The sequence below is a fragment of the Gadus chalcogrammus genome, chromosome 14, assembly GCF_026213295.1.
Source record: "Gadus chalcogrammus isolate NIFS_2021 chromosome 14, NIFS_Gcha_1.0, whole genome shotgun sequence".
NCBI classification, from domain to species: Eukaryota; Metazoa; Chordata; class Actinopteri; order Gadiformes; family Gadidae; genus Gadus; species Gadus chalcogrammus.
In genome coordinates this window covers 22,826,962-22,843,043 of record NC_079425.1, presented here as the reverse complement: position 1 = coordinate 22,843,043, position 16,082 = coordinate 22,826,962, and the positions used below count along the sequence as shown (strand labels likewise).

At 47.5% G+C, this 16,082-nt stretch overlaps 1 protein-coding gene across 1 annotated transcript in view; it reads right to left on the bottom strand.

Annotated features, from left to right (window-relative positions):
- The window catches only part of insyn1 (inhibitory synaptic factor 1), a 37,453-nt gene extending 26,415 nt beyond the window's left edge, over positions 1–11,038 (bottom strand). Inside the window, exon 1 of the mRNA XM_056608701.1 lies at positions 10,895–11,038. Within this exon, the coding sequence (XP_056464676.1) occupies positions 10,895–11,038 (144 nt within the window). The remainder of the gene's footprint in view (positions 1–10,894) is intronic.
- Positions 11,039–16,082: the final 5,044 nt, after the last annotated feature.

Here is a 16,082-nt window from a genome sequence, read left to right as displayed (position 1 = left end):
TTCTGACAATTTTGTGATCTGTATTTCATCCGTTGTGAATCGGCAGTGATGTCATGTTGCAGTCATATTTATTTTACATATTTATATTTGATAGAAATTCAATACAAAGTGGCCTTGACTCATAGGGGAGATGGACCATATGTTCGAAACCTATAGTGGTAATGGAGTCATAAAGCCTTCCTACACAATTGATGGAAATGGCTAAGAAGTGACTCACGGTAACTCATTCTTTTACCCCTTTCAACCTTTAACAGCCTTCAATGGCTTCTGCTCTCTCTCTTTCTGTGGTATCTCCATGAACAATCTCATTTCCACTGAATAATCTGTGCTCGCTCGCTGTAAGCCGCCACACAGTGAGTCACACGGTTGAACTGAGGACAGCGGTGCGGATGACTTTCTCCTCATCATGTCATCAACCTTCTCCTTCTCTTCCCCACCACTCACTCTCAGGCCAGCTGTGTGTGTGTGTGTGTGTGTGTGTGTGTGTGTGTGTGTGTGTGTGTGTGTGTGTGTGTGTGTGTGTGTGTGTGTGTGTGTGTGTGTGTGTGTGTGTGTGTGTGTGTGTGTGTGCTTTGCCTGTGAGTGTGCCGTGCATGGTTCAGAGTGAGCATTTAATTCCGCAAAAGTGTTTTTCATATTTATTTTTTTCCACACAATGCTATTCCACGAAGCAAGTTCATGATCTTGCCTTGCAGAATAACTTATTAACTAATTTAGATATTTGTGTGTTTGTATTGAGTTTTGATAGATGGAAATAAGTCTGTTAAACCAGAGAATTCCACGTGTCCATGAGATCAACTATGCCTTTCTTTTTGTTTACTTATTTGTTGTTTGTTTTCCTCTGTGAAGCGCTATACAAATACAATGTATTACTATTAATATTTTCAATAATTGAAAAAAAATGTGGTATATTATCGGCGCATACGATGCATCATCCAAACGTTGTGACGTCTCCACGGTCATCATGGATGCTAATTATGACGCCCAATCATCTGGGTAGTACTGTCTGCAGTTCTGGAGTACCTGCCAGCTTTTGGGATTGGTGAATCATGCGTGTAAAATCCATTACAATTACCATTACAAAATGCCAATCACAAGTCCAACAAAATGCACTGAGAGAGACGCTCCAACATTATCATAAATAGGAGCCCTGCTACTTTCGAGTCTCTACTCAGTGCCCTCTATTTGCCTGGGCGTCATCGCCATATTATACTCTGCCGAGTGTGGGTGCAAACAGGCAGCCACACAGGTGACTGCACAGGTGACAAAGAATATTAATCATCCCAACAGTTTGTTGACATGTTTGGGTCGCTGTCTGCTCTTAAGTGCGTGTCTGAATAATTACCCTGTCCCCTCACGCGAGCCTCTCTCAACTTAGCCTGCCCTGCGCTGCAGAGTGCACGGCCACGAGCTTGACAATGACAGACGTGGCAGCCATCCATGCCAAGCCAGGTGACCGACTATGAACTGACATTTCAGGAGAACGCCCGAGAGAGCGACGAGAGAGACGAACAGACGGGGAGTGTCTGGATAAGATACAAGCCAAGAAGCAAACGTGAAGACTTATTTTCTTTGTAGAACTGTGTTGGCCGCTTCCTCAAATGTATGGTTTCCTTTATAAATCTGATCGGGCTACTCTGATCGCATTACTGCTGTCTTATCAGTGTGCTATGATATAATAAATGCAGAATAATGTCATCCACTTGAAACGGCCTCACAATCAAATTCCTCCCTGTCTGAAAAAAACCTCTCCTTGTTGGTTTGATCAGAGAGCCTATGAACTTTAACTGACGACAGAGAGTTTGGGAATTTAAGATTTTTAGCTTGATGAGTGTTCATTGGGCTCCGTTTAGGCATTGCAGGTTTTGTTCAAGAGCGAGTTTAGACACGGAGTAGTAAATTATATCATGGTATCCTATGGCTACCATAACGTAAAGTCCTTATTTACATTTAAATTGCAAATGGCCCTGGTTGGCATTAGTTATGTCATTGATTTCAAAAGCTACGTCAAAAGCTACAGAGCCCTTCTGGGATCAGAATACATCACGATTGCTAAACACAATGTTTTTCCAGACACAGTTATATGTAATGATTTCGGCCAACCAACTCAATGGGACACTGGCTTGGTTTAATGTCATTACGGACCATGGTCTTATATACAAAAATGGTGATTAACCAAACAATGGTGATGCTGCATACCTAGTCAAGACCCAATGCTTAAGCCAGCCAAAGGCATTGAAAATGGACCACAAAGTCCTGAGCACAAGACTGTTAAACCACGAGTATTTCACAAGGTTACCTTCAGAAATGTCAAGGATTAAAATGGCATCGTAAGAAAATAGAAATTTGACAGCACTTCATCCTTCGAAATAAAACCAATCTTTAGAACAAAGGCAATGAATGGGTAAGGACAAATCAAAGCCTGATGTGGGATAGGCCCATTCATTTGAACGGCAGCATTTACCGTTTGCACACTCATTTGAAACACCTACTTGCCAAGCGTTTGCTACTGTTGACTGCTGTGTGCCGTATGCTCCCACACGGTAATGTGATGTAGCTGTATTCTGGGGGGTACCGTGTGCTTAGATGAATGCCATTTCTCACACCATTAGCTTCAACATACTGGTTTTATTCACAGCGCACAGATAGACCCAAACAATCCTAAACACGCCCACAAGCCCCATTTCAACAATTGATCTAGAGTGTTCCGCCCAGTCTGTCAGTGCGGCATGCAGCGGTAGGAACCATTAACTCCATCTTCCCTCCACCGCTCCACTCTTCCTCTCAACGTCTATTTCACCAACGTGTCCTTTCTTTTTTGCCATTTCCCCAAAAAGATTTGGCATAACTCTTGCCAATCATTTTCTTTCGAAAAACCTTAAGAATTCACCGTTTGAGGATTCGCCTGACAATCTCTTTGTCTGCTTTTCACCCTCCCAAAAGTATGTGTAAAACGTGTAAAAAAAAATAGCGACACACATTTTGTCTTGTTTTTCAACCAGCTAATATGATCGTTAATGAGCTCATACAATAATAGCTAATAACAAAGGGAAATCAGTGAGGGAAACCCAATGTGCCGACTCCTTCGGCCTGGTTCACTCCAAACGTCCTCATTAAAGCGTGTTCTGAGTCTGATGGTGCTGGGAGGCAGACGTTTGGAGGGCCGGATAATCCAGTGGGTTTTCCAGGCATGATGGGCCAGTCGATACGCCGCGCCCGCTCCCTAAATAAGCCGTAGAGCCGGGTAAAAGAGACTCCGGGGAATGCTTTTCCTGGTGGGCTTTTCTTCCTGCCTCGACGCTCAAGGTTAGACGTTGGTGATGGCGGGGGGGGCGGGGGGGGTTGTCTTTACCTCTTTACAATACCTCCCCTCCCTCCTCTCCTTCTCTCCCTTCTCAGGGCTCTTCCAAGTGCACTGGTAGGATTATAGACGGCCAAATCAAATTGCCCGTAAAATATTTTCTCCTCAACTAATTAATAATTTCATGTATTTAAGATTTTGAACAGAATGTCCAGAAGAGAACACGGCAGATCAGAAATGTTCCTATCATATCGGTTCAGAGAACGAATACAAGTGCGTTCCCATTTTACTACTGCCGTGGCATAATTACACCAAGAGGAAAAAATAAAACATATCAGCCTTTCCACTGCCAGGAATAATGAATGTGTAATTCCGTTTTTCGAGTGGACAGCGTGTATATTCTGCTGAGTTAAAGGCAACCACTCAGGTGCATATCTGACGTGGTGGTGTTGAACTTGCAAAGGAATACATTTGTCCCTAGGAGCTGGGGACTTTCGTTTCTGTTTGCGTGTGTGCAAACACCGTTAGGGGTACATCAGCGAGTTTAATTAAGGGATTTCTTTTCGGCACACGAAACGTCAGCCCGAAGGAGGAATACATTGGCAGACACAGCAAGGGGGCACTTGTCAGTTCTTTATAATTGTGATTATAACGCAGTGGCACCTATTGGGTGAGGTGTGTCTGATATCGTGTCTAATCATGCCCTTACGAGTATCATAGTGTTAGGCTAACCCCTAAGAGCCGTCGTCACGTGAAGGTAAAGCTGTTCCGAGGTGTTTACAGGTTTGAGCCTGGGCCAAACCCCGCCCTTAATCTGACCTCAATGGGTTTCCAAGTGGTCCGCTGGCGATGGCGGCATCGCTAGGGGCGACCAGTGGGCTGTGGCAGACTGGGCAGGCAACGTTCGATAACTGACAGCCAAGTGAAAATGGTTGCTTTCTGGGAAATGGTCCATTCTGTCACAGCTCTGTAAGTGATTGTTATTTCTGATTGGGAGCACTCGACTGAAAAAAACGATAAAAAACAGAAGGCATCCCAGCCACCCACAGAGCTTCTGTGATGGCGATTAATTCATAGTAAAAAAATTAAATTGCGTTTAATAATTGGATTGTGCTATATTTGGTGCATCCTGCGTAGCCACTTAGCATTCAGCGATTATTTTGGGGAATTTCTCAGTTCACATGGTTACGGTGCAAAAACATGTACCCTAAAACAAAACTTCTCCAATGGGCATTTAAAACATGCACGCAATTCAATAATGTATTTTCCATATTCAAATATTGAGGGAAATACTCGCTTTTGAGATTTGAACTTCAATGGTCCACATCTCACATGAAAACAAAGCGGGGGTACGACCGTATTTGGCGGTGTTAAGACGTGCGTTCTCACTCCAGACCTGACCGGTTTCTGAACAGATCCGAAGACGCACTCACTTGCTCGGTCGTCGCACGACTGGCTTTTCGATAGCTTATCTGGGGCCCACAAAAGTCCAACAATGCCACAGTCAAGCACGCCTCAGAAATCAAAGTGCACTAAGAGACTGAGAGAGCGTTTCTAATCAAATCATTTACATTGCGGTTTTCCATAACAGACATCCAGACATCACTTTCGGCACAAATGCCTTGAATTGAAGACCGGGTTAATGGGATCGGAGTTGGTATTCGGCGGTGAATAGAAACCAAATCAGCCTATTTCCTCAACCGCAGCTGCTGGGAGGACTGTGAATAGCTGCAACTTTAAGTAAAGATTATTCCTCCCTGTATCCATTGGTGGGCTAAGCTGATGCCACCCAAAGTGGACCATTTGTTCCAGAGGCAGACGAAGGGATAAGAAGAGCCGGTCCTACTTCCGCTGGTCCAACACCTTGTAGATCGTTCTCCACATTCAGTTTGAGTATGATATGCCATTTTGCATCTCAAGGGCACCCTCTCTCCCTCTCCCCTTTCACTTACCCGGTGCGTTTGTACACCCATTGTGGCTTTCCAAAAATTCAGCCTAGTCAATGGAAGAAGAAGGAGGGATTTGCTCTCTAATCCTTCGTGAAAAAGGGAGCACTTTGAACGATTCCCCGGTTTTATCTGCTGCTTCTCTTCCGCTGTATCTTATGATGGGGCGGGGGGTTGAGGGAGTTAAGCGTGACCAGGAAGCGGAGTGCCCCGTGCTAAAGAACAACTAGGATGAGGCAGAGATTGCGCAGACAGCGTCCGCATGCCCGTTGCACACTTGAGCAATAGAGGCCAGCGTCGCGGACAAACTGTTCCCTGCCACTGATAATTGCTCTTTGTGCTTCAAGCTTTAATTGTGTCCGTGCTGGCGACGGTAGACTTTCTGTGTGTGTGTAGGGGGGGGTGTGTGTGTGTGTGTGTGTGTGTGTGTGTGTGTGTGTGTGCGTGTGCGTGTGTGCGCTCATCCCTCTGTGAGCCGTGAGCGTTGACGCGCTGCGACCATCGACGCGCTTCCCGTTATGAGTCCTCATAAAGACTCGACACTCGAGAGGATAACGGCTCCCTGTACCCTTTGACTTCCATATATACTGTGTGTCTATATATATATATATATATATATATATATATATATATATATATATATATATATATATATATATATATATATATATATATATATATATATATATATATATACATATATATATGTATATATATATATATACATATATATATATACATACATACATACATACATACATACATACATACATACATACATACATACATACACACACACAAAGATGTGCTTCCCTATCCCCCCTAGTTTCATTATTTTTATTTTTTTTCACTCTATTTCATTGTCCTTTCCGCTTCATTTATTGCCTTCAATTGGCCACTCTTGTATCTCCCTGATAACCAGAGTTTGGGGGTAGGGTGGGGATGTGTGCTGTGTTTCCCCATCTGTTCCCCGTTTGCTGTTTTATTAGTTGTTGTTTATTAAAATACTTTCACAAAGTGCTCGGTGTGGTGATCAGTAGCAGGTGTTTTGGCCGTATTTGTTGTGGCGTCGTCCACGCTCCTCCTCCTGGTTCGTGGTTCCCGGAACGCGGAGGCAAGTGTTGATATGATACCAGAATGAATTACTTCCTTCCCAGCTGCCTCGGCTGCCAGCCTTCGATGCCTAGCAGATCGACTATCAGCGTACGAACCATCTGAGTCATAACCCCCCAGATCCCACCCGATTCATCTCTCCGTAAACACGCCGTCTTCACGAGAGACCGTGCGTGTGCTTAAATGCAAAATTTGGGATTTGACATTGAAGAGAAGATTCTATCTGTGATTGGGAGGAGCTGTTTCATGATGCGTGGATGATGGGGTTTAGATCTTGTACAAAATCACACAATCATCGCAACAGCCATGTACACAATCTGTACTCTTTTCAATGTGTTTTCAATCATTGGCTTTGCGCTGAGTCATGTTTGATTCAAGCAACTAGCTCGCCATAATGAGTAACTGCTACCTTTATGTTGTTTTGAAAAGCTTGAATAAGAAACCCTGGCCTTGTGAGAACCTTGTGCTTCCTTGTACCACAAATGTGGGTAACGTGGCAGACCTTATTCAGCGTGTTTCTCTTTTTGTTGAGCAGCCAGCCAGCTTAAGGATTTTGAAATGATTAGAAATTGTTTAACTGCCAATGGATGTAGTGGTGTGTTCAAGAGGGCATCACAAACAACACAAATGAGCCCGTTTATTTCAATCAACATTGAATATTTTACTGACCAGATGTGCACCCAAATATTCCTCATTCTCATCTGGAAATTTAAAACAATATTGAATCATTAATTTCCTAAATTAATCAGTCTCTACATAATCAGATCAGGGGGACAAATATAGTGGTGAGGATGTTTGATATCCAGCCGAAAGGTACCAGAATCAAATATTGAGCCCCAATGTACATCATCATAGACGTCCTATGATGTCTAACCCCCTCTTAACTCATCAATGGGCTAGGAGAAGACCCCAAAAGATGAAGATAATGATCGAGTAATACATTTTTTTTTTAAGTATTTAAAGTATAAATACAAATATTTATAAAAAAAAACGACACCCAAGCTCAATTATTGTAATGCCAAGATTGCTATTGTCATTGTTATTATTTGAAGATCCCCTGAGAGCACTGAAAATGTCGACTGGAAATCTAGGCCTTAGATAAAAATTATCCATTTATCCATGATCCCAGCTTATAACAAACCATCGACATAGGTAGACCTCCACTAAAGACAGGAATAAATGTTTGCTCAGGAGTGGACTATGCGACACATGAACTGTAAACAGGAGTTGGTTAAAGCCTTGTTAACACAACTACAACAACAAAATCAGCGGATCATGAGAGACAGATTTCAATATTTAAGCTTAACGCTTGAAAGAAGCAATACTAAGTATTTTTCCTACAGTGTAATATAATAATGCTGCGCAGTTCTTGGCGTCTGTACTACTGTGAATTTATCCCTCGTCATTGTGTCTTCAAAGATATTTTGCCCAGTATATGCTTCAACTCTGTCTGCACAGAGCTCGCTTTGAAGCAACGGTTTGGTGAAAGTACCACTGCGAAGAAATTGTGTTATGATTACCGACTAAATAGAATCAAATGCACTCCAGAAATTTAGTCTCTTGATATGATGGCTGCATAAAGGTAGCCTGCCAAAGACTAGCTAGCTATTTAGCTGGCTATTGAGCTGGTCATGGAACACCCTGAACCATTACTGTTAAGTTGTGACACCGAAGCAGGGAATTGAGGACCAATAGACATCACTTCTATTGGACCTTTTTTTTTTTACAGCTTCAATGGCATCTGTCAATCAATGTTAATAATTACGTGACATCTTGTTGTATTATTCTTTTGATGTGGACAGATGAGAGAGCGCAGAGAGATCTTCCTCCTGGCACTTATTGGAATTAGCATTTGTGTAATGTTATTTCTGTAGTCTCAAAATGGCTGACAATGTTTGACAAATGGGCTATGGGAATATGGACCGAATGTGCCGACTCTGTAAGCTGATTATTACCATGTCAAAGGCGTTATTCCAGTTTTTTATCTGAATTTGGGGTTTTGTGTACGTTTGTTGCTGGAAACGCATTGTTGCGATCATGACACTTCCGTTGGTCAGCAAGCCGTTTTACATCAGGACTATTGAAGTCATTGTTACTTTACAGCCGGGCCGACTCTAATGTAGTTCTGTTGGCCCTGCCTGGTGCTTTTTGTTGTTCTTAATTTTTGTTGGATGGAAAAATAAGAACATGACCCCTTTTGTAACAACAATGAAACAAAAAGTGCTTTGGGGTGACCACCACCGCATCAAGACTTTGGCGTAAATTGGCCCGTGTCAGGGTGAATCGGCTGGTACACAAGCCTTCATCCCGGCTGGAAAGTGGTGCTTTAACCCCACAGGCTGCGCTCCGAAATAAGACCAGTTCCCCAGAGACTTTATGGGTAATAATCCTCCCAATCTCTTCCAATGGATTACTGTGCTCCATTCCCCAGAAAATACCAGCCACACGCTACAGAAACCACCACCACCACACGCAACCGGATCAACCGCAACCCGCTTCCCCTTCCATTGCGACTCCTTCCATGCGTTGTTTTTACATCTGTGCGGCCGATTTGTCATGTATTTATGTGACAGTTGTTATCTATTACACTGTTCCATTAATGTGGCCAAGAATAAGAGATTTTATGGAACATTAGGCTGTCACGCATCACGGCTTACAACAGTGAGTCTCCCCCCCCCCCCGCTACGGCATCTCGAGTTGGAACAGTCCGCAATCACACAGATCAGCTAATTACAGGATATCGACACCACCTCAGCGCCTGCCACCGCCGGCTCCTTTTGATTCCTACCACTTTTCACCGCATGGACTTTTGTGCTTCCCGGGGAGAAAGCATAAAAAGGGGATCCGGTGCCGAGGCCCCGCTCGCTGGAGAACACTAATAGGGTCTGGGAGAGGAACTGTGTTAGACGCTGGTGCTGGCAGAGTTACAGGCTGTGTTTTTGTTTTATAAATAGCTCCAGCCAGCATTATTTTACTTGCAGCCAGCATATAACCATCAATCACTGCAGCATGCGGGTCAGCTTCCCCCGGCCTGCCACTGAAGGGGAGTGCTGGATGCTCTGCCCTTGGACCTCCCTACCCGTGCGAGTACAGCATGGAGAGAGGAGGCGAGAGAGGAGGGAGGGAGGGAGGGAGGGATGGAGGTAGGGAGGTAGGGAGGGAGGGAGGGGAGCGGCCCTGGCCAGCCAGGGAACTGGGGAAGGGGCGGGCTGTGTGATGGTAGAAGATGGGAGGGATGGGTGTGTTGTGGGCAGGGGGGGGAGTTGGGTGGTGGTGGTGGTGGTGGTGGTGGTGGTGGTGGTGGTGGGGTGAGTTATGGCACTACACAGTCAGCTTAAAGCCCTCCTTCCACAGCAAGTAAGGAAACAGGATTAATCCTTGAACACCCCCTCCCTCCCCACATACACACACACTCTCTTGCACACACACAGATGCGTACGTTCTTCCTTCATGCATATGCAGCGCTACGCACCTATGAACGTGCACGCGTGTGTCGTACACACCTGCTGGCAAACCACGTGTGGGCCTGTGTTGACTCTTAACCACAGCACTCCACAAATTCTCTGTGATCGCGATGGGCCATGAAGAGAAGGGAGGGGGTTGTGTTAATCAGTCTGTCTTTCTACGCTTCTGCTGTGGATCTCTGCAGGATGAGCTCAGTACTATTACAAGGCAGGAGGTATACTGTTTGAACCTGGAAACGCACACGCACAAACATACACACACGCTCACGCACAAGGCAGAGTGCAGAACCAGATGTACTCTGTTTGTGTCAACCATTATATAAATGCAGTTACGGACACTCTCGTGGGCAGATGCTTTTGCAACTGCAACCCTACCACACAGGTAAAGCTACACACACACACAAGCACACACACACACACACACACACACACACACACACACACACACACACACACACACACACACACACACACACACACACACACACACACACACACACACACACACACACCGAGATGATATTTCTTTGTTGATCTTCCACTGAAGTGTGTACAGACACACATTCTCTCCAATCACTTCCGTGTGTTACCATGGCAGTTGAGAAAAATACAGTAGGACTACAGCAGAGGTGAACAAAATGGTTATATAACTAATGCAGTGCTACATCCTGTTTCTTGGCGAAGCCCACCTCCTGCCAGACTGACTTCATCTCTTTTTTTTGCACATGCTGTTCAATACCTCTTCATTAAGGTCTTTTATCTACTGAGCCTTTCAGAGGACGCCGAAGACATGGACAACACTCGCATGCTCGCCGATAAGGAAGCCCTTTGATACCAAGTGAATGACAGCCCGGAGAATCTTAAAGGGGGATCTCATGTATTCCCAACCCTAATCAAGATTATTTCCAGGGCTCAGAGATGATTTTTTCACTTAATTCAGCACAGCCCTCTCTTGAGGAGGCGCATGCACTTCAAACCTTAAATCCCCTCGCCTCCCTCACTCTCCCCAAACCCCCAGCCCCCACTGGAACAAAAAAGGCCACTGATCTTGGCCGGCTAATGAAGCTCACCTCCCGGAGTTCCTTGGCCACATCCTTGAGCTCTTTGAGAATGCCGTCCAGCTGTTGGATCACCATCTTCATGTGGCTGCGGATGCGCTCTCGCGGGCTTGGGCTCTCATAGGTGTCCCGGGCCGGAGCTCTGCTGAGGGACATCCTTCACAGCGTGACGTGGGGCCAGGGGCCGGCAGGGTGAGGAGCAGGAGGTGGGCATGGGGGAGCCGTCTCGGGGTCCATGTCTTTGGCCACAGGGAGCCTCGGTGCAAATGATCCGAACAGGGGCCCCTCGCGCACTGGGAAGCCTCAACATCTTAAAAAGCACCCGGGCAGCCGAAAGACCTTGCCTAGCCCGCTCTGCCTCCCCGGGTTCACGCTGTGACATCCATAGCCTCTGCTTGATGCTTCCATATAAGAAGAGGAGAGGAGCATATGGGAAGGGGGGGGAAGGTTCAACGATTAAATCCAGAGAGAGGAACGCACGGACGGACAGACGGGCTTGAGGAAGGACGAAGCTCTCACATCATCGTCACGTTGAGCCGACTCATCTCGCGTCAGTGTGTGCGTTATGGCCGGCCCCACAGGAAGTGCTTTTGAAGATTCTTGCCTATTTTTAGATGGAAGTACTCTTTCTCTCACCAGACCTGGTCATCGTCTTTTTTTTTGTGGGATTGGTTAAACACAGTCATAACGGTGGGGGTTAGTGTAAAAAAAAACTAAAACACAAGCAAAGAGAGTCAAGCTTCGGTCCAGTGGAACGTCATACCGTGAGATGAGATATCCAGGCCAGGAGATAGAAAAATAGAGCTCCACGCAGTTTATTAAAGCGCAGAATGATCACATTCTACATTGTTGGTTGTCAGTGGGGAAAACATTGTCCTCTAATGAGCACCTTTGGTGAAGAATACGCTCTCTTGTGGGGGTTGGGGGGGGCTGAAAATGAAAGAATACTCCTCCTTACAGCGTACCACTCTCCTGAGGAAAAAGCCAAATAATGAGAAATCCAGATTCTGTAGAAACGTCTCAAATCAAATTGAACTGCCCAATGTTTCCATTTTCCTTGAAAATGATGACTGAATATTCTGTGCGTCTCCTCTGGGAGAAAGGCAAACGTCTGCTAGGGTTCTCTCAGTAGCCCCACTAGGACTGGATCTGCTCCCAGCAGGACTGGATCTGCTCACAGGAGGGAATCCGCTCTCAGCAGGATTGGATCCGCTCCCAGTTGGACTGGATCTTCTCTCAGCAGGACGGGATCCACTCTCAGCAGGACTGGATCCGTTCTCAGCAGGAAGGGATCTGCTCCCAGTTGGACGGGATCCGCTCCCAGCAGGACTGGATCTGCTCACAGGACTGGATCTGCTCTCAATAGGACTGGATCTGCTCTCAATAGGACTGGATCCGCTCTCAGTTGGACTGGATCCGCTCCCAGTTGGACTGGATCTGCCCGCAGTCTGACTGGATCCACTCCCGGTTGGACGGGATCCGCTACAAGTTGGACTGGATCTGCACTCAGCGGGATGGGATCCACTCTTGGCAGATAGGGATCCGCTGTCAGCAGGACAGGATCCGCTCTCAACAGGACGGGATCCGCCAACTTCTCACTTGGAACGATGTAACTTTTGGCGAGAGTGTGTCTCTATAACAAACCATGGGGGCGATGAAACACCAGATCACCAGGGTGGACTTTACTCTTACACAAGGGCAGGAAGCGTCCGTCCTTCCCGTCTGTCTTTGCGTCCTCCTCCCCCCCCCCGAATCTGGCCCACGCCGGTCCGCAGGGGCGTGCCCAGATGAAAAAAGAAAAAGAGAGGAGAAAAGAGAGGAGAAAGAGAAAAGGATTCTCTTCTCTCCTTCAGTTGTTGCTAAGGGAACCCAGTCTGCCTCCGTGTACTGTGATTGGTTAATTATTTCACTTCTTATCCGTGTACTGTATATTTCCTCGGTAGACTCGGTTCAGGGGAAGCAGGGGAGCTCCGTGCGTTGCCCAGCCGGACAAGATAAATCCCATGAAAGGCTCCCAGAGGGGCACCACGAAACAGCGAGCGAACCGGAGCTGGCGGCCACCTCCAGGACGACGCTACTGCACAGTGTATGCTGGCCAATCACATGTGGCACCTGGACAGATGGGACGAGAAGGCATTCGTTTATAATCCGTCACTCACTCTGGCTCAACCTCTCTCTCTCTCTCTCTCTCTCTCTCTCTCTCTCTCTCTCTCTCTCTCTCTCTCTCTCTCTCTCTCTCTCTCTCTCTCTCTCTCTCTCTCTCTCTCTCTCTCTCTCTCTCTCTCTCTCTCTACTACCTCTCTCTCTCTCTCTCTCTCGACTACCTCTCTCTCTCTCTCTCTCTCTCGACTACCTCTCTCTCGACTACCTTTCTCTCGACTACCTCTCTCTCGACTACCTCTCTCTCTCTCTCGACTACCTCTCTCTCTCTCTCGACTACCTCTCTCTCTCTCTCTTGCTCTCTCTCTCACTCTTGCTCTCTCTCTCTCTCTCTCTCTCTCTCTCTCTCTCTCTCTCTCTCTCTCTCTCTCTCTCTCCCCTACTCTAACTCTGTCTCTCTCTCTCCCCTTGCATCCTATCTATACCATTCCTGTGACTATTGCTATCGTTGGAATGGACCATGCCTCTGGCTGGAGTGAATTGAAACGACGGAGGACAGAGAGACGATCACAAGAAGCAGAGCTCCCATCCGACAGCGCGTTCCCCCTACAGCACTACAGCCGTACACACCGATACAGAGAACACACACACGCATGAAACACACACACACGCGGATAGAGACAGACTCACACACACACACACACACACACACACACACACACACACACACACACACACACACACACGTATAAAGAAAAGCTCACACACAATCACGCACACATACAAAGACACACACACACACACATAAAGAAAAGCTCACACACAATCACGCACACATACCAAGACACACACACACACACATATAGACGGACAAATACACGCACACAACCATAAACACATTAACACACTTTCACTTACCTTTTCTTAGTGAAATGTGCAGTAGTTACGTCCATAGCTCATCAAGGCTGCACAAAACCTGCTACATTTTCAGCACTCTCAATTTATCTGTTACACACACACACACACACACACACACGTACACACGCACACACACGCACACACACACACACTGACATTCCACCGTTCCAGTGTCTTGCTGTTCTCTCTGTCACACTTGCTCTCACACATAATAATCACAGACGCACACATGCAGACTCCCGCCCCTACTTACTGTCGTGACAGCTTACTGCTCCTCCAACGGCGCTTTATTTCATCGCACCGTCTCATCAGTGGAGGTGTGGAAGTGGAGCATGAAGCTGTGGAGGAGACAGGGAGGACAGAACAATAAATGGCCCTGATGTCACTCCGAGCCGTGCCGGGATGAAGCGAGAGAAGAGAGAGAGAGAGAGAGGAGGGAGAGGGAGGAGAGAGAGAGAGGAACAGAGGGGGAGAGGCAGAAAGAGAAAGTGAGTGAGCAAGAGCGAACGAGCGAACGAGGGAGGGAGGGAGAGGGAGGAGAGGGACTGGAAGCCGACGGAGGATGGCGAGCTGGCGAGCCCGGGGATGGAATGGGAGCGCTGTCGGTCGCTACCGTGGCTCAGCGGAGGGCGCCGTCGTTGCGAGCGCGGTAGCCCACGTCACGGCCGCCGGCGTGGGCCGCATGGCGGGGAGCGGCAAGCAGGAGCAGACGGGAGGAGGAGGAGGAGACGGCCGAGACGCACCGCTCATGTGACTCCGCCGAACGCCGCCGCTCCGTCCTTCGCTCTGATGCTTATATTTTTTCCCTAATCAACCGTTCTTCCCCCCTCCTTCCCCTCTCGCCTCTTCTCCTCGTCTCCCTCTCCGGTGCGTTCTGCTCGGCGTGCGTGCGTGTGCGTGCGTGCGTGTGTGTGTGTGTGTGTGTGTGTGAGACGCTGCCTCCACCTGGCCCCGTGCGTGTGTGTGTCCCTCTCCCTCTCTCTCGTCCTCTTCCCTCTTCCCTCGTCCCTGGCGGTGTCCTCCTCGCTCGCCGCTCTGCGCTCGCTGCTGAAGGGAGGCTGATGCCAGAGTTGATCGTGGGGCTCGGATCCTGCCAGCACCACTCTGCTGCTCCACTTGGCTCCGTGGGAGGCGGGGCCAGGAGCTTTAAAGGCACAGCGCCTGTGCTGATCCACGCTGTAGACCAGACTCTGCTCCTCTCTCCTTCTCCCCCAGTCTCCGCCGCCTCAGCGCCTCCACAGTCAAACACCTCTCCTTCTCTCCTGTCTGCCTGGCAAACACACACACACACACACACACACACACGCACCGACACGCACACAAACACACACACCGGCACACGCACACACGCACACGGACGCACGCACACACGCATACACACACACACACACACACACACACACACACACACACACACACACACACACACACACACACACACACACACACACACACACACACACACACACACACACACACACACACACATTCTGCATGCATGTGAATGACACTTATAGACATATGCACACACATTCACCTTCTCTCACAAACACACATTTACTCACACACATTAACTCACACACACAAACACACACACATTCACAAACATACACACAGGCACAAACACACACTCACATTCACATACACACGCCCACAAACACACTCGGACACGCATGTGAACACACATTCACTCCATCACACACACAGACACATTCACTCACACACACACACGGACACGCATGTGAACACACACTCACTCCATCACACAACCTCACTCCATCACACAGACAGACACATTCACTCACACAGACGGACACGCATGTGAACACACACTCACTCCATCACACACACAGACGCGCTCCCTATCTGCTCTCACTCCTCCTATCGCGCTCTATTCACACTCGTTCTATCTCAGGTTGTTATCTTTTATATCGGGACGTAGCAAACCATTGGCAGTCTCTCGCTCTCTCTGTCTCTGTCTTTGTGTCTCTCTCTCTCTCTCTCTCTCTCTCTCTCTCTCTCTCTCTCTCTCTCTCTCTCTCTCTCTCTCTCTCTCTCTCTCTCTCTCTCTCTCTCTCTCTCTCTCTCTCTCTCTCTCTCTCTCTGTGTCTATCTGTCATCACTGTCTGTGTGTGTCTCTCTCTGTCTCTCTCTGTCTTCCTGTCTGTGTCTCTCTCTCTGT